The sequence below is a fragment of the Trichosporon asahii genome (genome assembly GCF_000293215.1).
Source record: "Trichosporon asahii var. asahii CBS 2479 unplaced genomic scaffold scaffold00075, whole genome shotgun sequence".
Taxonomy (NCBI): domain Eukaryota; kingdom Fungi; phylum Basidiomycota; class Tremellomycetes; order Trichosporonales; family Trichosporonaceae; genus Trichosporon; species Trichosporon asahii.
This window is the reverse complement of record NW_014040850.1, coordinates 142,511-161,412: the sequence shown is the minus strand read 5'-3', so window position 1 is coordinate 161,412 and position 18,902 is coordinate 142,511. Positions and strand designations below refer to the sequence as shown.

General features: G+C 61.0%; 9 protein-coding genes across 9 annotated transcripts; 5 read left to right on the top strand and 4 right to left on the bottom strand.

Annotated features, from left to right (window-relative positions):
• Positions 1-1,328: 1,328 nt before the first annotated feature.
• Positions 1,329-2,812, top strand: A1Q1_05630 (oxidoreductase; the record flags this gene model as incomplete). The annotated part of the gene is made up of 2 exons (XM_014320839.1): positions 1,329-1,581; positions 1,674-2,812. 2 exons carry the CDS (start codon positions 1,329-1,331, stop codon positions 2,810-2,812), a joined length of 1,392 nt encoding a protein of 463 aa, XP_014176314.1.
• A 214-nt stretch (positions 2,813-3,026) lies between these two features.
• Positions 3,027-4,025, bottom strand: A1Q1_05629 (uncharacterized protein; the record flags this gene model as incomplete). The annotated part of the gene is made up of 1 exon (XM_014320838.1): positions 3,027-4,025. One exon carries the CDS (start codon positions 4,023-4,025, stop codon positions 3,027-3,029), a length of 999 nt encoding a protein of 332 aa, XP_014176313.1.
• Positions 4,026-5,047: 1,022 nt separating this feature from the next.
• On the top strand, positions 5,048-5,671 carry A1Q1_05628 (vesicle-associated membrane protein; the record flags this gene model as incomplete). The annotated part of the gene is made up of 5 exons (XM_014320837.1): positions 5,048-5,110; positions 5,160-5,228; positions 5,273-5,334; positions 5,382-5,568; positions 5,606-5,671. The coding sequence occupies 5 exons, from the start codon at positions 5,048-5,050 to the stop codon at positions 5,669-5,671; spliced, it is 447 nt and encodes a 148-aa protein (XP_014176312.1).
• Positions 5,672-6,256: 585 nt separating this feature from the next.
• On the top strand, positions 6,257-8,053 carry A1Q1_05627 (uncharacterized protein; the record flags this gene model as incomplete). The annotated part of the gene is made up of 1 exon (XM_014320836.1): positions 6,257-8,053. The coding sequence occupies one exon, from the start codon at positions 6,257-6,259 to the stop codon at positions 8,051-8,053; it is 1,797 nt and encodes a 598-aa protein (XP_014176311.1).
• Positions 8,054-8,214: 161 nt separating this feature from the next.
• Positions 8,215-9,620, bottom strand: A1Q1_05626 (uncharacterized protein; the record flags this gene model as incomplete). The annotated part of the gene is made up of 4 exons (XM_014320835.1): positions 8,215-9,186; positions 9,273-9,410; positions 9,458-9,568; positions 9,612-9,620. 4 exons carry the CDS (start codon positions 9,618-9,620, stop codon positions 8,215-8,217), a joined length of 1,230 nt encoding a protein of 409 aa, XP_014176310.1.
• A 638-nt stretch (positions 9,621-10,258) lies between these two features.
• On the top strand, positions 10,259-11,114 carry A1Q1_05625 (multidrug resistance protein; the record flags this gene model as incomplete). The annotated part of the gene is made up of 2 exons (XM_014320834.1): positions 10,259-10,449; positions 10,499-11,114. 2 exons carry the CDS (start codon positions 10,259-10,261, stop codon positions 11,112-11,114), a joined length of 807 nt encoding a protein of 268 aa, XP_014176309.1.
• Positions 11,115-11,430: 316 nt separating this feature from the next.
• On the bottom strand, positions 11,431-14,540 carry A1Q1_05624 (uncharacterized protein; the record flags this gene model as incomplete). The annotated part of the gene is made up of 7 exons (XM_014320833.1): positions 11,431-11,446; positions 11,508-11,614; positions 11,709-11,841; positions 12,071-12,203; positions 12,752-13,832; positions 13,877-14,296; positions 14,343-14,540. The coding sequence occupies 7 exons, from the start codon at positions 14,538-14,540 to the stop codon at positions 11,431-11,433; spliced, it is 2,088 nt and encodes a 695-aa protein (XP_014176308.1).
• Positions 14,541-15,732: 1,192 nt separating this feature from the next.
• A1Q1_05623 (glutamate carboxypeptidase protein) lies at positions 15,733-17,213 on the top strand (the record flags this gene model as incomplete). The annotated part of the gene is made up of 2 exons (XM_014320832.1): positions 15,733-15,821; positions 15,866-17,213. 2 exons carry the CDS (start codon positions 15,733-15,735, stop codon positions 17,211-17,213), a joined length of 1,437 nt encoding a protein of 478 aa, XP_014176307.1.
• A 187-nt stretch (positions 17,214-17,400) lies between these two features.
• A1Q1_05622 (uncharacterized protein) lies at positions 17,401-18,624 on the bottom strand (the record flags this gene model as incomplete). Its single annotated transcript, XM_014320831.1, has 2 exons — positions 17,401-18,069; positions 18,286-18,624. The coding sequence occupies 2 exons, from the start codon at positions 18,622-18,624 to the stop codon at positions 17,401-17,403; spliced, it is 1,008 nt and encodes a 335-aa protein (XP_014176306.1).
• Positions 18,625-18,902: the final 278 nt, after the last annotated feature.

Here is an 18,902-nt window from a genome sequence, read left to right as displayed (position 1 = left end):
GGACATCGACTCTCCCGCTCCCATCGTCGCCCAGTGAACACTTCTCAGTAAAAAAAAAAGTCAGCCTCGGCGGGAAGCAGTGCGAGTCAGAAGTGGAGCCGCACACAGTGAAGCAATGTGCAGTGCATGTCGCGAGAAGCTGCAAGCTGAGATCAAGCACGACGTCTACCATGGCACAGTTCTCCGGAATATCGGAAAGTCGCCAGTAGAGCAACACCACCATCCAGTGATCTCGGCAGATTGCTGAATCATCATCATTGTGGGGCGCCGGAAATCAACCGAGCACAAAGCCACACGGTCACACGGTGTGCACGCACCGTCCGATGCCCAGAAGATTGCGCCGGGCACGCGCTGGGCAGCAGCATAATCTGACAAAGTGGTACAGTTGGGCCGAGTATCTTGTGTTGTCGGCCGGTCGGCCGGTCGGTTATCCCACCCAACTTTCCCTCGATGCCTTGATTCTGAGACTCTCTAGTTGGCCATACACCGGCTGTTGCTTTGCCGCAGTGGCTCATGAAGCAGTGGCTCGGCGCGGAAGGGCTGGAGCGAAAGCTGGAGCGAAAGGTGGGGAGTGGGCTGCATCACCTGGCAGAAGGTCGATCGAGGGGTGAGTGAGTGTTACGATGAGACTTCCACTGTGTTTCGAAGAGAAGTTGACATTATCGAGGAGCTCGTCTGCTTGCGAACGGACAGTCGGTTGGAGGGGAAGGGTCGTAGTGGGATAGCATGAAGTAAGCCAAAGCTGAGTAAGTATCAGAGGGGGCGAGCAGCTTGTGCTCTTGCATCAGGCTATGTATATCTTTGTCGGAGCTGCGTTGGTCTGCAAATATTTGGTGCCAAGACGACATACCCGCCGGCCGTGCCGGCCGGTCGATCTTCCATTCCAGCCTTGGCTCAGCCACCTGGGCCTTTCGATCGATCGGCGGAGGTGTATCTGCTCGCGTCTGCTCGCTAAGCATGTCACCTACGGAGCCGAAGCGGCCTAAATCTGCTCCGTGGATCGCAGCGGTAGAGGTTGTCCTCCTCATGTGCAGCATGCTTTGTCAGATCGGTGGGTTTCCCAGTACACCGGCAGTTTTTCAACAATCTTTGTTGACATGATGTGGAGATTACGCGAGGAAGGGCAGGGTCGACGGGATTCTCCGCCTATGACGTGACGCTGCGCGAGGGTGGTGGTTTGTAAGCCGCCGGCCCGGCGGTGGAGGTAGCACGGGGCAGCATGTGGAGACATTTCGAGAACTTCTTTCCAGCAACTATAAAGCCTGCACATACGCTGCTGTTCTTGTCTCCCATCATCCCTTAAACACATCCAGACCTGTAGCACTACAATGAGCGAGTCCAAGCAGCTCCCCAACAACATTGGCGCGTACCAGCCCGGGCCCCTGCCTGAGGCGCCCCGCCCCATGGCCCCCTTCCCCGCCCAGAGCGCCGAGTACCCGACCTACATGCCCCTCCAGGCCGTGACCATCGGCAGCGAGCTCAAGCAGGAGGGATCTGAGCGCCAGGCCCAGCTCTTCAAGCCCATCACGATCCGCGGCGTTACCTGGCCGAACCGCATGTGGGTCGCGCCGATGTGCATGTGTAAGTATCTCCGGGGTCCGCGCGAATGGGCGTTTCTCGCCTCGATAGCCTCCGGCGATCTTATCTCGGACCGATAAGGCTAACTTCTCCAGACTCGTCTGACGACGGCAAGGCGACTGACTTCCACCTCGTGCACCACGGCTCCATGGCCCTGCGCGGCTGGGGCAACCTGATGATTGAGGCGACGGGTGTCGTTCCCGAGGGCCGCATCTCGCCGCAGGACATGGGTATCTGGTCCGACGAGCACATTGCGCCGCTGAAGCGCGTCGTGGACTTTGTGCACGCCCAGGGTGCCAAGATCGGCATCCAGCTTGCTCACGCGGGCCGCAAGGCCTCCACGAATGCGCCGTGGGTGCAGCGCCTCGCGACGGAGAACGGGTGGAAGGGCGGCGAGGTCGCGCCCTCTTCCGTCGGCGGATGGCCCGAGAATGTGACCGGCCCCAGTGCGATCCCGTACGACGACGCGAACCCCGACCCGCGCGAGGCCTCTGTCGCGTACATCCAGAGCATTGTCGAGGCGTTCGGCGCGGCGACCGAGCGCTGCAAGAAGATCGGCTTCGACTACATCGAGATCCACGGCGCGCACGGGTACTGGAACCACAACTTCTGCGACCCGCTCAGCAACCACCGCACCGACGCGTATGGCGGCAGCTTTGAGAAGCGCACACGCATGTCGCTCGAGGTCGTTGCCGAGGTGCGCAGGCGCTGGTCCGGCCCGCTCCTGTACCGCATCAGCGCGACGGACTGGCTCGAGTACACCGGCCCCGAGAAGCTGGAGACCCCCAAGGGCGAGGAAGAGTGGGCGTACTGGGGCATCGAGCAGACGACGTTGCTGGCGGCCAAGCTGCGCGATGCGGGCGTAGACCTCCTCGACGTCTCCAGCGGCGGTAACGACGGCAGGGGCCGTATCGACGTCCGCCCCGGATACCAGGTGCCGTATGCCGAGCACGTGAAGAAGAACGTCCCGGGCCTGCTTGTCGGTGCCGTTGGCCTGATCACCGACTCGGAGCAGGCCGAGACGATCCTCGCCACCGGCCAGGCCGACGTCGTCCTCTTCGGCCGTGAGGTCCTGCGCGGGGTCGACTTCCCCCTCGACGCCGCGGTCAAGCTCGGCGTCGCCGCCGCCCCCGCTGTGCAGTACGAGCGTGCGTGGGGCCGCATGCTCAAGCACGTCCCCGCCGTCAGCGCCGTGCCCCCAGTCAAGCCGCTCGACGAGCAGAAGGAGCAGTAAGCGCGCGAGTGCGAGCGCCTGCGAACGGAGTGAGCACTTCGTTCCGCTGCGCAAGCTTCGTGTAGATCCATAGACATGTATACCAAGTGGGCCGAAGGACATGCATGCGAGTGCGAAATTGTACAGAGACGAATGAACTATGAGGGTTTGGCTATGAATACTGAAAGAAAGACTATGATACAACAACCAGGGCCAGCAGTGCGCCGCGCACACGCTACGAGTACGCGTCCATCATCGAGAAGAGGTCCTGAACGTCATCCCCGCCCTCGTTCAGGAGCATGTCGAACGAGTCGACGCTCGTGTCGCCCTCGGAACTGGGCATTTGCTCCTCGGGCGGCGGGAGTGGGGGCGGGTGTGCTTGCCGCAGGCGCGATGGTGTCGCGCGCGCAGCAGGGGCACGGAGCGAACGGGGACTGTAATCAACAGGCGGCTTGCGTCTCGGCGATGAGCGGACGGGCGTGCTGACCGCGGCGCTTGTTGATGGCGAGACGCCCGGCGGCTTGGCCCATGGCGTGCGGAAGGGCCGGCGCGGGTCGACCTCCTCTGGTTCCTTCTTCACTCTAGGCTGAACGCGGGGTAAGGCCGGAGGACGAGCATTGTTTGCAAGCGCGCGGAGATCGGACTGGACGTCGGGCAGACTCTGCGCACTGCCGACTGGCGTGCCCCTCACAGGCTCACGCGCGATAACAGGCTTCACGTCCTTCTTGGTCTTGACTGCTTGCGTCTTGACGTTCGGCAGACTCTGTGCAGCCTGGATCCGATTCGTGCGTTCTCCGAGCGGTTGTCTTTGACTGCGCGCTGAGCTGGATGACGGGGTACGGAACAGGTCGAATTGCTCCAGGAGCTCGTCTAACCTCTTCCCGTCGTAGGCTGCCTTCCCCTCCGTCGATCTTGACGATACGTTCGTTGATAAGGACGTCCAAGGGCTTGTCGAGAGCGAGTTCGAGCTTAGTGAGGGCGTTGCAGAGCGAACGCGGCACGGTCGCTTGCGAGGGCCACTCGTTGAGCGCGAAGAGAACGCGCGCGGACGCTGCGTCGGTGACGGTAGCGGTAGGGGACGTGAGGGACCGGCAAGCACCGTGTCGAGCAGCTCCGTGTCGCGAGACCAGGTGATGCCGCTACCCTCCTGAGAGTTGGGCTGAGAGCCTTGACTGCCTGGTGTGTCGTCGGGCCGTTTCCGCCGCCGGGTGCTGCGCGTGTTCGGCGTCTCCATCTTTCAAGTCGGTGCGAGATGGGAACAATAGGGAAGGTGGTGTCGGCGGGTTGATTATCTAACCTCTTCCCGTCGTAGGCTGCCTTCCCCTCCGTCGATCTTGACGATACGTTCGTTGATAAGGACGTCCAAGGGCTTGTCGAGAGCGAGTTCGAGCTTAGTGAGGGCGTTGCAGAGCGAACGCGGCACGGTCGCTTGCGAGGGCCACTCGTTGAGCGCGAAGAGAACGCGCGCGGACGCTGCGTCGGTGACGGTAGCGGTAGGGGACGTGAGGGACCGGCAAGCACCGTGTCGAGCAGCTCCGTGTCGCGAGACCAGGTGATGCCGCTACCCTCCTGAGAGTTGGGCTGAGAGCCTTGACTGCCTGGTGTGTCGTCGGGCCGTTTCCGCCGCCGGGTGCTGCGCGTGTTCGGCGTCTCCATCTTTCAAGTCGGTGCGAGATGGGAACAATAGGGAAGGTGGTGTCGGCGGGTTGATTACGATATTGAAGGACAGGTCGGATCGAGCGTCGAGCCGCTGGCGGCTCACTCGATCTGGCCAATGTTGTGGCCGTTGCCGACGTAGTGTATGTATCGACGGAAGGAGGGACAAGGTGAGAGGATGTTTGAAGGCGCGAGGGTGTGCACAAGTTAGTCGCGCCTTCGTGCTTAGGGGCGGGCCGCATAAGGACGGATGCATCCCGCCACCCAACGTCATGAAGTCGACCTCGAGATGATCGTCGCTGCTAGCTCAGCACCACACACATCATCAGCAATGTCCCTCCTTCAAGCGCTCGTTGCGCGCGGCACGACCGTCCTCGCGGAGCACTCCTCCGGAGATGCGTTACTGAAGCCTGGTTCGTTACACCGAACGCTGAAATTGCTAACGATCAGCTGCCAAAATCACGATCCTGTCCAAGATCCCGCCGAACAACTCCAAGCTTACCTGTGAGCTCGCAAACCCCCGACGGTAGCTGACTCCCAGACGTGTGGCAAGACCGCCTGATCCACTATGTGTCCTCGGACGGCGTCGTGTACCTCGTCATGGCCGACGACAGTGTCGGGCGCCGTATGCCTTTCGCGTTCCTCGCCGAGGTCGAGCGACGTGTGAGCAAAAAGCGGGGGTTCCCCAGGCTGACATCAGTTCACGAACCAGTACTCTCCCGAGACGGTCCAGGCCGCAGGTGACCATGGACTCGATGACTTTGAGAGCGAGCTGTCCAAGGTAAGCTTTCTACAAGGGTGGAAGCTGACATATAGCTCATGCAGCAATACACGGAGGCCCCACCGGCCGACCCGCTGAAGCAGGCGCGCAGCGACCTCGACAATGTGTGCGTGCACTAATAGCTGACTGGTATAGCTAAGCTGACCCGCGCAGCAAGGACATCATGGTGCAGAACATCGACTCGATCCTGCAACGCGGCGAGCGGCTCGACCTCCTCGTCGACAAGACGGACACGCTCGCAGGACAGGCGTACGCCTTCCGCCGCGGAGCGCGCGCTGTTCGCCGCCAGCAGTGGTGGAAGAACACCAAGATCACCGTCCTCACGGGCGTCGTCTGTGTCGTGAGTTACGACGATGCTTGGCTGAACTGACATTCAGTTCATTCTGTACCTCTTGTTCGCGAATTGGTGCGGGCTCACGCTCGGCCACTGCGGCGGCAAGTAATCCCACCCAGCATGCTTTGTATAGAGACCCGACGCGATGTCATGTTGTATCTGCGCGTAATCACCAGACATCGAAGCTGCGGCTCAGACTGGGCTCTCGCTCTTCCTTGCGTTGCTTCGTCTTAGTCAGACAGAAGCAAAGACGCGCTGCGCACGTGTTCCAGTTGCACCGATGAGTTGCAAGCACGATCCCACCGCGTTGCTTCTCAGATCCGCCGCTGGGTTCAACGACTCTTGCACCTAACAGCGCCGCACACATGCACACCATGCATGTGGTCACCAGGCCAACTTTTCCTTTTTGAATGGAGCTTGTCATCACCTGGTGGCTTGGGCGTGTTGGGCTTGGCGCTGACCGTGCCTGAACGGTTCTGGATCGCTGGAGCGGGGAGTGACGTATTTGGGTGGGTTTCAGTGACAACTCTCAGAGTCGCGCCCTGTTACGTGCTGCAATCCAACAGGCAGTATCCACTCCCTCTCCTTCTCTTCACTCTCCACACACTCCTCATTGCAAGCACACAGCTGTCATTCTCACCACACTCTCCTACTTGATTACATACCATCGGCCCCCGGAAACAGAGCAGACAGCATGAGCGCGCCTCGCGTCAGTCTCCTCCCGCCCCGCCCAGGACTCGATAACGCGCATCATGGTCCCGCGCAGGCAAGTGGAATCAAGCTCTTCGACACACCGACGCAATTCCACAATCCATGGAAGAGTTTCCGTATGGCCACACCCACAGACCTCTGGACAGCGTACCAGAAGGGCGCGGCCGTAGCTCCCGCCCAGTCGTGCTGCTCTCCAGCTCAGACGCCGGGACGCAACTCGCCCAGCCTTGCCAGTGGCCCCTCAGCAGCCGAGGGCCAGAACAAGGACGTGAGCAAGTCCGAGGCCACTCTGGTCGACACAGATGCGGCTGCCAGCTCGACGGTCGCTGGGTCGTCGTCGAAGGACGCGGATGGAGAGAAAGACGGAGAGGGAAGGGAGCAGGACGGAGAAGGCACCGAGGACGGCGAGGAAGACACAGGCAAGACGTACGCCGAGGAATGCGGCGAGACGCTGAACAGCCAACACCCCCAGGAGGAGATTACATGCTACATCCGCCCGGAGCTGAAGGACATGGCAGCCGACGACGAGGCGGACGACTGGCGCGAGCCGCCCCTCCGTGTTGTGCGTCCGGCGTGGGCACCCTGCGCCGCACCGGCAGTGACCTGGCTCGGCCACGCCAGTGTCCTGCTTCGTATCCCGTGGCAGACACCGCCTTCCGCCGACCCAGTGTCTAGCCAGCTGCCAGCGGACATGTGTTCCATCCTGTTCGACCCAATCTTTTCGCAGCGCTGTTCTCCCGTGCAGTCATTCGGGCCTGCGCGATACCTCGACCCGCCGTGTGGTGTAGACCAGCTCCCGCCCATCCATGCTGTTCTGATTTCTCACGATCACTACGACCACCTCGACTACAACACGATCTTGGACTTGTGGGCCTTCCACCACCGCACGGTGCAGTTCTTCGTCCCCCTCGGGCTCGGCAAGTGGTTCCACTACTACTCTGGCGTGCCTGCGCATCGAGTGACGGAGCTGGACTGGTGGCACGAGACGCTCGTCAGCTTTACGTCCACGCCTGGGTCGCCAGATGGGGAGGAGGACCTGACTGGCGAGGGCGAGGGCGATGGTGCCGAGGGCGAAGGTGAGGGAGCCAAGGAGCCAACAACGCAGCATCCGCCCTCCCAGCCCGGGGGCGGCCCCATTGGTGCGCCGGAAGTCGACGCCGACGCGCAAGTCGACAAGTCAGCCAGCCTGAATCTGAAGATCGTCCTGACTCCCGCCCAACACCGCAGCGGCCGCGGCCTGTTCGACCAGATGACGACGCTGTGGGGCTCCTGGGTCGTCGGCGTCATTGACCCCGCCCAGACCTCCCCCGACCCGCTCGAACCAGGCATGCTGAACTGGAAGGGATGGAAGGCCTTCTTCGGCGGCGACACGGGATACCGCTACGCCGGCGCCGAGGACGACCCCGAGGCCGTATGCCCGGCCTTCCGCGAGATTGCCGAGTTGTATGGCCCCTTTGACCTCGCCCTCTTGCCACTGAGCACGGGAAGCTCCCTGCCCTTCCTCCGCAAAACGCTCAATATCTCCCTCGACCAGTACACCATGACGTCTGCCATGCACTGCAGCCCAGAGGACAGTGTCGAGATCCACAAGCTGCTCCCCGCCAAGCGCTCCTTTGGCATTCACTGGGGCACGTTCTCGGATGTGAGCGAGACGCGCGCGAGCAGAGTCACCTTCGGACGGGCTCGCAGAGAGGCAGGTCTCAGCAAGCGGTGGCCCGACAAGAACTGTTTCGTCATTGCCGACATTGGCGAGACGCTCGTGTACCCGAAGGACGACTAGTAGTGCGGCGTAGTGTTGGTAGAAGTGTTATATGTGGTGGATGCATAATGATTACAACAGTCGGGTTGTGGGTGGTTTCTCCGGGTGGATCTCTCATACTGATACTGGGACAAGTGACTGACCCCGCTGGGCCACGCTCACACTCCACGCCAGCTCGGCGCTCACCTTGTCCGCATGATCCGCTCCCTCTCCCTCTCGCGCTCTCGCGCCCTGCGCTCCTTCTCGGCCTTGCGCTGTGCCTCGAGCGCCTCCTCCTTCTGATCCTCGAGCTTGGCAAGCTTGAGCGCCCGCCTCTCTTCGGCCTCAACGTCCTCGAGGCCGGCCTCCATGTCATCGCTGTCATAGTCGTCGTAGACTTGCCTCGGCTCGCGGCCGCGCGAGAACATGCTTTGGATCATCGCCGATACGGCACTACGCGACGGCTCCTCGACCGCGTCGCGACGCTTCTTTCGCGGCGGGCTGTCGTAGCTGTCCTCGCTGTCATAGTCGGACGAGTAGGACTTTCGGCGCGCTTTGCTCGACGAGGCCTTTGGGCGATCACGATCCCGATCACGGTCACGATCCCGGTCGCGGCTGCGATCTCGGTCCCGGTCTCCGTAGCGGTCTCGATCTCGCGCGGAAGAAGAGGCAGTGGACGTGGGAGCGCCCTTGCGAGCACGAATGTCACGCTGGATCTCGTCGATCGTGCGTCGATCCCTCGTAGCGCGATCAGGACACAGCTTGCGCAGCCCAGACACATCGACGCTCTTCTTCATCGCCGCAATGCCCTTCGGTCCCGATGAGCTTGCGCCCGGCACGCTTCGCGCCAATCCAGAGCCAGCACCGGCCGAAGACGCCCGGCGGGGAGCGGGCGGTGCACGCCGCGGCGCAGGAGAGGACGAGTGGCCCTCTGCCCCGTCCACGAGTGCACGCACGCTGAAGAGCGAGTCCTCGACCTTGGACGTCTTGCTCGCACGCTGCAGCTTGAGCGCCGCCTTCTCCTTTCGTCCGAGTGCTGGTGGCGACGCCTTCCTGGCACGAGAGCCAGAACTGCTCCCGCCGCCGGTCGAGCGAGAACCCGAGGAGGACGCAGCGCGAGAGGCGTTCGCCGCCGCGGCCCGGTGTGCGGCAGGCTTGGGGATAGGCTTGCTGGGCTTCGGCTGTATGTCAGCTCACGCCAATGGTCTGCAGAGCTTGTTGACGTTGACTGTGTTGCATGCCAATGTTGACAAGAACTCACAGGCGGTGGAGGTGCGGCGTCCTCGGCAAAGGGGTTGTACTCGAATGCACTCGCCGACTTGCTCCCCGCTTGTGTTAAAGCGCTGTTAGCCTTCAATAACTCCAGGCGGCGCGCTTGCTTCCCAGCCTCCTCGATCCTCTTGCGACGCTGGGTGGTCAGCTGGAGATCCGCACCAGTTAGCTCACCTCTTCCTCAGCCTTGGCCGCAGCCTTCTCTCGCTCCGCCTTGGCTGCGAGATCGCGCTTCAACTGCTCCTCCTTCTTGCGTTGCAGCTCGAGCGCCCGCGCCTTCTGGCGCTGGTACTGTGGGTCAGCTACGCCGAGCGATAGAGCAGCTTACCTCTGACATGGTGGTGTGTATGCCGTGTTGGCGGGGGATGGACAGGACTCAAAACAGGTTGGAGACGGCACTCTAGTGGCCAACTCAACACGGCTTCAGCCCTGGCAGCCTGGGCGGCGGGCAATCTGCGTCACATCACGTGACTGAGTAAAATTCCCACGGGTGTCGAATTGCCAGTTACGCTTCCGTGTCGTAACTGAACGCTGAGTGTCGTCAGCGCAGCGGAGAGAGGCGACGCGGTGAGGAGGAACATGGAGGGCCATCGAATGTTCACTCAACCTCGCCATCACTCTCTTCCTTACTCATCACCACCAAAGCACATTGCTTTCAGCTTTTACAACAACTCCGGACAGACCCCCTACGCCCGGTACTCCTCGTTCCGCACGACCCGACACGCGCATATCCCTTTGATTCGAGAACCTACCCCCGTTCGAACATGCAGAACATGAGTTCGCGCGCCATGGCTATGGAGGCGCTCATGCGAGGCCAGATGAGCCAAGCTCGTGGAGAGGAGATTGTCCTCCCCGACAAGTGAGCTCCCTTGATGTGAGCGTTTAGCTGACAAACAGCGGAGAGACTGTTCAGATCTCGGCTCTCGCTCTCCTCAAGGTAGCTGACGTCCGGATGTGCACCAGCTGACAATACAGATGCTTAAGCACGGCCGCGCCGGTGTTCCCATGGAGGTGATGGGCCTGATGCTGGGCGAGTTTGTGGACGACTACACGATCCGCTGCGTTGATGTGTTCGCGATGCCGCAGTCCGGAACGACTGTAACCGTCGAGTCGGTCGACCACGTCTTCCAGACGAAGATGCTCGACATGCTGAAGCAGACCGGACGGTGAGTCCTCCAGCTGTGTGCCCCGAGATCAACAAGCTGACAATTACAGCCCAGAGATGGTCGTCGGATGGTACCACTCTCACCCCGGATTCGGATGTTGGCTCTCGTCCGTTGACGTGAACACGCAGCAGTCGTTCGAGCAGCTTCACCCCCGTGCCGTCGCCGTGGTTATCGACCCGATTCAGTCCGTGCGCGGCAAGGTCGTGATCGACGCCTTCCGCTCGATCTCGCCCCAGTCGCTGATGACGGGCCAGGAGTCGCGACAGACGACGTCCAACATTGGCCACCTGAACAAGCCTTCGATTCAGGCGCTGATCCACGGCCTGAACCGACACTACTACTCTCTCGCGATCGAGTATCGCAAGTCGGAGGCGGAACAGGGCATGCTCCTGAACCTGCACAAGCGCGGATGGACGGAGGGCCTCAAGCTCGACGACTTTGAGAAGACCGAGGAGAAGAACGAGGACACGGCCAAGCAGATGCTCAAGCTCGCCGAGGCATACACCAAGAGCGTCCAGGAGGAGGCCACCATGACCCCCGAACAGCTCAAGACCCGCCATGTCGGCAAGCTCGACCCCAAGAGGCATCTCGAGGAGGCTGTCGAGAAGAACCTCGGCGACCAGGTCACCCAGGGCCTTGCTATGGGTGTGCTCGCGGAGCTCTAAGCAAACTGCAAGCGAAGCGTGCAGGCGTACAGGCGTGTACATCTCGCTTGCGTATGCGCCTCGCTGTGTAGACGAGCGGAATGACCAGGTGCGCGGCACTGGACCCTCAGGCAGCGAGAGCCGCCTGACCCAGTGGTAGAGACAGACATAGACGGAGCCGAGCGTAGCAGAGCGCGTAGAGCGTAGAAGCAGACAGAACTCAGCACGATGCATTTTTGTACAACGTAAACAACTTCTATGGCCCTTCCCACCGAGCTCGCTACGACAAAACACGACGCCTACAAGGCTCTCTTTTCCTCTACATCGGCTGGCTGATTTAGAGCTTGGCCTCCCTGCTTGTCAACGGGGATCTGAGGCGATGCCTGTCGGCATCGCGGAGGAGTACTCACTCACTTCTTCTTGGCACCGCCGTGCTGGCCCTTGTACGACGTGTAGGAGAAGGGCGAGACGAGGAGCGGGATGTGGTACGCCTCGTCCTCGTCGGCGAGGTTGAAGGAGATCTATACTGTTAGCGCGGCCGAAACAACTTCGCAGCCTCTGGGCAGACCGGCCGGTGGCTGCACGCTACCCCCGCGAACCCACGGCTGTACTCACCTCAACGAGCGGGAAGAAGGTGTCCATCTTGAGCGCCTTGAAGTAGTCGCCCGTGCCAAAGACGAGCTTGTACACGCCCTTGGACGAGGGGCCCTTGGTGAGCGTGTCGCAGCGGCCGGCAGCGTCGGTCGTTCTGTTCGTCAGCTTATTCGAGCCCATCGAAGCTGTCAATCCCTCATAACGATACATGTCCTTCATTCTCATAGTTCGCTCGTCTGGACCACTCTGTCCAGAGAGATCCGACGATGACGAGAGGTCACATGAACGGTTTGGAGGGCGTGCGAGCCTCGTCGGTCAACGGTATACAGCTAATGCTGCAGCCACCGTGATCTAGGCCCTTGCAGCTCGCTCACTGTACTCACCCAGAGCCAACCTGCGTCGTCTTGGCGTTGACGCCGCTTCCCTCGAGCTTGAGGAGGGCAATGTCCATGCCCTGAGCGGGGCAGCCGCGGGTGGTGTCGAGAACTGGCGTTAGCTTCTTGCCTTCCAAGTCAGCTGCATACCGTGGCAAGTGACGGCAGACATCTGGCGTTAGCTTCCTTCGCTGATGTTCAGCTCACTGTTCTGGAGTGCTTTTGATTGAGTGTATGGATGTGAAAGCAGACGGTTGCGTACGACGTGCGCTCATATCGGTCAACTGCCAGGCGGGGACCGGACTTGACGTTATCAGCTCGACCAATCATTGCTCCTCTTTATCCCGGTTATCCGGCAGCTGCCTCGTCATGCCCCGCAACTCCCTGGCCGACAACCACCACCGGTGTTCCGCTTCATTATTTCACAACAGACCATTGGCTACATGCACTTGTTACAACAATATCTTAATGGTGGGCAATATTACAATCTACAGCGAGACCAGTGTGCGTCATGCACACGACCAGCGACATCTTCAGCCAGCCTTTTTCAGGGTATAGGGCTAATAATCGGGGTTATGAGTAAGTCATGCTATCTTCTCTACTGCTTCCTGGGCGACCCGCGACGCGACATGCGGCCACGAGGACGAGTCGGAGGGGCTGCACCCGAGTCTTGCTGCACGAGGCCGAAACATTCCTGGAACAGCAACTTGAAGTGCTTCATGAGAGTGTGGTCCTCGGGATGGTGCAGGCGAACGCGAATCGCCGATGCAAGCGCGGCAATGGCACCCGAGGCAATGTGGAACAAGTCCCAGTACGCCGGCGAGTCGGGGTCACCACGGAGTTCGCACATGAGGGACATGAGCGAGTGGAAAGGGGCGTGACGGTACTTGAGATAGTGGACCTTGCCATTGGCGCCGACGGAGGCGTGCAGGCGACCACGACCGGACGAGTCAACGCGGAGCTTGGGAGGAGGAGTCGAGAGCGCAGCCTCGCAGAGCTCGAGAAGCGAGGTGAGCTCAGCCTTGGTGGTCGGAGAGACTTCGCGCAGAAGCTCAGAGTGGGAGACCTGGGACACGGTGACGGGGCGCTTGCGGCCAGAGGTGACACGACCGCCAGGCATGAAGGTGTTCTGGCACTTCTGCAGAACGCGGCGAGCGGCATCCTGGGACGCAGCCTCAAAGTAGAGGTAGTCCTTGGTGCGACCATCTTTGCGGTTGATGCAAATGTGGACGGGGCAAGGGTGGCCGATGGGGAGCGTGTTCTTGGGCAGCCAGCTCTCGACGAGGTGGGGCTCAATGTCCCACGCGACATTGTCGATGCGCATGACGACAGTCTTGTGACTGTTCTCAAACGACCAGTACACAGGCTCAAGCTCCTGCTGAACCTTGGCAGGACGAGCGACGCGGCGCAGAGGGACGTGATCCTTGGGGTTGTACGCGTCGAACGAGCTCACCTCAGTCAGACAGCAAGGGCACTTGGCAGCCGACTGCGTGACAGACACCGCAGCGAGACTGGACGAGAAGCACGAGGGACAGGCGAGGTCGCCACAGGGCTGGAACAGCATCATGCGAGCGTGCTCACTGCCGCAAGCGTCGCAGTTGAACGCGGGAGGAGGAGCTGTCGCAGGCTGAAGGGCGATCTCGACCACCTTCTTGCTCTCGGGAGAGAAAGGGATCGGAAGAGGGACCAGGGTGGGAGCCGGCGAAGCGGCAGGCGTGAGCTCCGGGGTCTCGACCGTGCTCTGAACGAGCAGACGCTTCGTCTCTACAAGCTTGGGGGGCTAATGTCAGTTGCCGCCGACTGATCGTTACTCACCTGCTCATCATCACACTCGGTCGTCGACGAGGAAGCTGACCCAGAGGCGGTGTCCAGCGTGCGCTCAATCATGGTGTCGGGGGTGGAGGAACGGCTTGCAATGGACTCGCTGTCAAAGCTCTCAAAACTGTGATCTCCGATGTCAGAGTTGACCTCATCCAGCTCGGGAATGGGGGCAGAGTAGGCGACCCAGTCGGTGTCATTGGCCGGCGACTCGAGGAGGTGGGCTGTAGAGACTGGACCCTTGCGAGTGGGCGTCTTGGGGGAAAGGCTGGGAGGCTTGATCTGCGCGTTGCGGTGAGCGGCAAGGAGGGATGCCGAGGGCGACACATGCTGCTCGGGCGAGCTCTCGGTGCTGCCAGAGTACTCGCTGCTGGACAGGTTGTGCACCTGTGTCTTGAAGGGGCCGATGATCTCGACCTGGGAGCGAGGCTGGTGTCAGCTGGACTCTCAAGGAAGAGCTCACCTTGAAGGGTTTGCCACCCTGCGAGAGGGTAGACCTGTGCTGGCTGTGCTTGGTCGGGCGAGTGTTGACGACCTGGGCAGCTTGCATACGCAGCAGCTGGGCCTGCGGGGTCGAGTGCGTTCTCATCATGAGCGCCTTCTCGAGAGAGAAGGCGGGTTGGACCTGGTACGAGACGTGACGGCCGTGTTGCGGGTACATGTTGTGCGCTTTACTCTCAAGAAAGGTTGGAACAAGAATGGGAGAGGGGATTAATGGGCGGAGGAAGCAGCACTATATTAGGGGGTGGACGGCGCGGGGAACGATCTCTGGGAGGGGGATGGATGAGGTGGAACCGTCTTGGAGAAGGGAGAAGAGAAAGAAGAAGATGAGCGGCAAGAAGCTCTGTTTATGTGAGAGCGCAGCGCTGAGGGAAGACGCAGCAGCGCGAGCGGCGAGGAGGGTCGCGATGCACAAAGTCAGCGATCCCCTCACGCTCTCGCGCTTCCGCAGCGCGAAATCAGTCGCGTCGCAGGCTTCGCACCAGGTACCGGCTCTGAAGCATCACTGCCGAGTCGCGCGCCGCTGCCTGCAGAGCTCTGGCTCGGCGCTAACGCTGCGTTGCCCTGCGCCACCACTCTTCTACGAGCAGTGAGCCGAGCTGGATCTATGAGTCGGAGCCGGTCCGCTGCGCCGAGCGTGAGATAATGATTTTAACCTTTGCCCAGGGCGTCTGGTAGCGTAGGGCACTGGCTGTTGTCGTCGTTCTAGTGCATTTGACTGCTCATGCCGTCTGCTTTCTGTAGTTTCGTCGACAACACAGCCACAAGATGGGCCGCACCTGCACTCCGCATCCCTGTCATACAACGATATTTCGACTGCTATGCACGACCACTTGGAACACTTGAGCATGCGGTTGAACTGAGCAACTATGAGACTTCGGCTGGCCACAAGACATAGAAGTTGAGCAGAGGCAGCCAGAGCGCCACTCTTCGCCAGTCGCCGTTGGTCACCGGCGAGTTCAAGCCACGGATGGCGTCAGGGGCGGTCAAGCTTACGACACCACGGACGATGCGACAAAGACACACCGGCCGTTGTCTGCAGCTCACCCACTCTTCGCTTCCACAACGGCCGGCATGCATGCACGCTCCTCAGTACATCCGTCACGTTGCTATTCCTGCGCTTTGCGACACTGCGGCGTAAGTCTTGGCAAGCTCCGTGCCGACGTCGCATGAGGCCGGCGGAGACCCCGCAAAAGGAGGGTGCGACGTCACGTGTCGACCCTGTTGCCCATGCGGTAACGAGTGTAACCAGCCAGTCACTGCGTGTCCGTTACCGCCATGCTCATCTCGCTCTCCTCTTTTTCTCCCTCCATCCCCTCTTCATCTTTGCCACCAGAACAAACACAAGCACGATGGCAGCCAACCCCGACTTCCTCAAGTACGTCGACGAGCACCAGGACGACTTCATCCAGCGTCTCAAGTCTGCCGTCGAGATCCCCTCGTGAGTAAGCTGTCGAGTCAGGCCTGTGATAAGCTGATAACCAGGGTCTCGGGCAACCTGCAGTACGTCAAGGATGTCGAGAACATGGCCGACTTCCTCGTGAAGGAGCTCACCGACCTGGGTGTCGAGGTCAAGAAGTGCCCGATCGGCGAGCACGAGATTGACGGCGAGAAGGTTGCTCTCCCGCCCGTCGTCATTGGCCAGATCGGCAACGACCCGAAGAAGAAGAACCTGCTGATCTACGGGCACTACGACGTGCAGCCTGCGCTGAAGGAGGACGGCTGGGACTACGAGCCGTTCACGCTGACGCCGGACCCCTCTGGATCTGGGCGCCTGTACGGCCGCGGCGCGACGGACGACAAGGGTCCCGTGATGGCGTGGCTGAACGTGCTGGACGCGCACAAGAAGCTCGGCCTCGAGCTTCCCGTCAACCTCAAGATGGTCTTTGAGGGCATGGAGGAGAGCGGCTCGGAGGGCCTGGCCGAGTTCATCCACAAGGAGAAGGACGGCTTCTTCGCGAACCAGGACTGCATGTGTATCTCGGACAACTACTGGCTCGACACCAAGACGCCCTGCCTCACCTACGGCCTGCGCGGTATTTGCTACTTTGAGGTGTGCGTCGACGGCCCGGACCGCGACCTGCACAGTGGTGTGTTTGGCGGCACGATCCACGAGCCGATGACGGACCTCATTGCGCTCATGTCCAAGCTCGTCACGCCGCAGGGCGAGATCCTCGTCCCGGGGATCAAGGAGCTGATCGCGCCCGTGACGGCGGACGAGCAGTCCAAATTCGAGAAGATCCACTTTGCCATCAGCGACATCCAGGGCGCGGTCGGCGGCGACCAGACGCTCAGCGACGACACGGTCAAGACGCTGATGGGCCGGATGCGCAACCCCAGTCTCTCGCTGCACGGCATCGAGGGCGCGTTCTACGCCCCCGGCTCCAAGACCGTGATCCCCTGCAGCGTCAAGGGCAAGTTCTCGATCCGCCTCGTGCCCAATTTGACGGTGGACGAGACGAACAAGCTCGTCGAGGACTACCTCCAGGCCGAATTCAAGAAGCTCGGATCCAAGAACCGCCTCAAGGTCGTCTCCAACCATGGCGGCGAGCCGTGGATCGCCGACCCCAACCACTACAGCTACCGCGCCGCCCACAAGGCCACCCAGGAGGTCTACGGCCAGGAGCCCGACTACACCCGCGAGGGAGGGTCGATCCCCGTCACGCTCGACTTTGCCAATGAGCTCGGCATCAACATTCTCCTCCTGCCTGTGGGACGCGGCGACGACGGCGCCCACTCCACCAACGAGAAGATCGACACGAGCAACTACATCAACGGCACAAAGCTCCTCGGCTCGTACCTGTACGAGCTGGGCGCGATCCCGAAGGAGTAAGCGGCGAGCCAGCGAGTACAGACAGCGCGCGTAGTCAGGGGACAAGGTGTTAGTAGAGAGAGATTCCGGTTTGTTCCTCGTAGAACAAAGCGCATGTAGTCATTAAATGCAGAGGCGTAGAAGTCATCCCAGTGTCATTAAAGTCGTATCAATCGTGGAAAAAAGAGAGCTTTGTCCTCAAGAACTACTACTGGTCAAACGTTCCGTATCCCGGACTCGTACCCAGAAGTCCTCTACTGGCACTCCGGCGCACGATGCCCCCAATACCGGCCACGACGCTGATCACGCTCGCGGAAGCGTTCTCGGCAACTTCTCCTATACTCTCTGCATCGAGCGGAGCCACACGACGACGGGGCATGTCGATGATGCTGCTCTCAGAGTTGGAGCTCTCGTACCCGTCATCATACGTGCCGGCCTCAATGTCCACAGTGGTGTGCGGGGGCAGGTCGGCATACAGCGTGCGCGGAGAGACACGCAGCGGTCCCACCAGGTCTGCGCTTTCGCTCCTCTCGTCATCACGCAATTCTTTGGCGCGTAAAGCTGCTGAACCAGAGGACGAGCCACTAACGACCCTCTGGGAGTGGGGCGATAAGCGTTCCGGACTAGGACCGGTGACGGGGGAGGGCGAGGTGCCTAACGAACCAGCGTCGGAGGCGGAAGACAGAGACGCAGACGATGCGCTCGGCGCCAAATCCTCACCGAGCGTCGCGCCTGAGACTGATGGACGCAAGCCAGAGGGAGGCGCGGGGGCAGAGCACGAGCGTCCAGGTCCAAGAGGTGAGGGTTTGCGCAGAGCTGCGGCGGAGCGGAGCGAGCCAAAGAGAAAGCCTCGGTCGGCGGGTAATGGCGACGGCGTCTGGGGACTGTGCGGGAGCCGATGCTGCGGCGGACGCGGGGGCGGGAAGCGGGGCGTCAACCGCAGAAGGAGCGTGTAGAGAAGCTGATGTCAGCTTGTGCACTATGTTTACCAGCTGTTGAGAGCGCGTCGACGGGGAAGGAGGACTCACAATCTCTCCAAGGGCCAGGACGCAGGTCTGTCTCGTCAGCTATTTGCGCGTACCGGCTAGCTCACCTCAGCCAAGTATGTTGCGCTCGCCTCGGGACCGTACCACTCGTCCCAATCTCCTTTCCCTCCTCCACTGCCGTCTCCATCACCATCACCCGGCGCGCTGGGGTACTTGTATAGCGTACTCTTGCATGTCTCCCAGACACACGCCAGAACGCTAGCGAGCGGGACGACGAGGGCGAGTGTGCGTTTCCGCCATCGGGCAGCAAATGTCAAGCCGATCAGAACAGACGCGCGCGCGAGGCAGAGTAACCGCAGATATGTCGGACCAGGCTGGGTGAGGAGGAGCAGGTCCAGCGCCGCCGGTGCGAGAAGGATGTATGGCCGACGGGGCGCAAAGGTCATTGCGCTCATCGGGTCCGTCTGTTGCACTTCTGTCCAAGATCGAGGTGGAGTGAGTGTGGTGAAAGTCAGAGTGAAAGACAAAGAGGAGGACAAGTAGGAAGCAAGTCGCGATGAAACGCGTGTAAACAATTCCACCCCGCGCCTGACCTGGCCGAAACACGGCTAACCCTTTCTGGGTGCTTGGGTGGCAAATTGCGATCACGCCCGTTCACCACTGCCACCAAAAAGCTGCACATGCACAAAGAGTCCATTACTCACTGCTTACTGCGCCAGCAGCT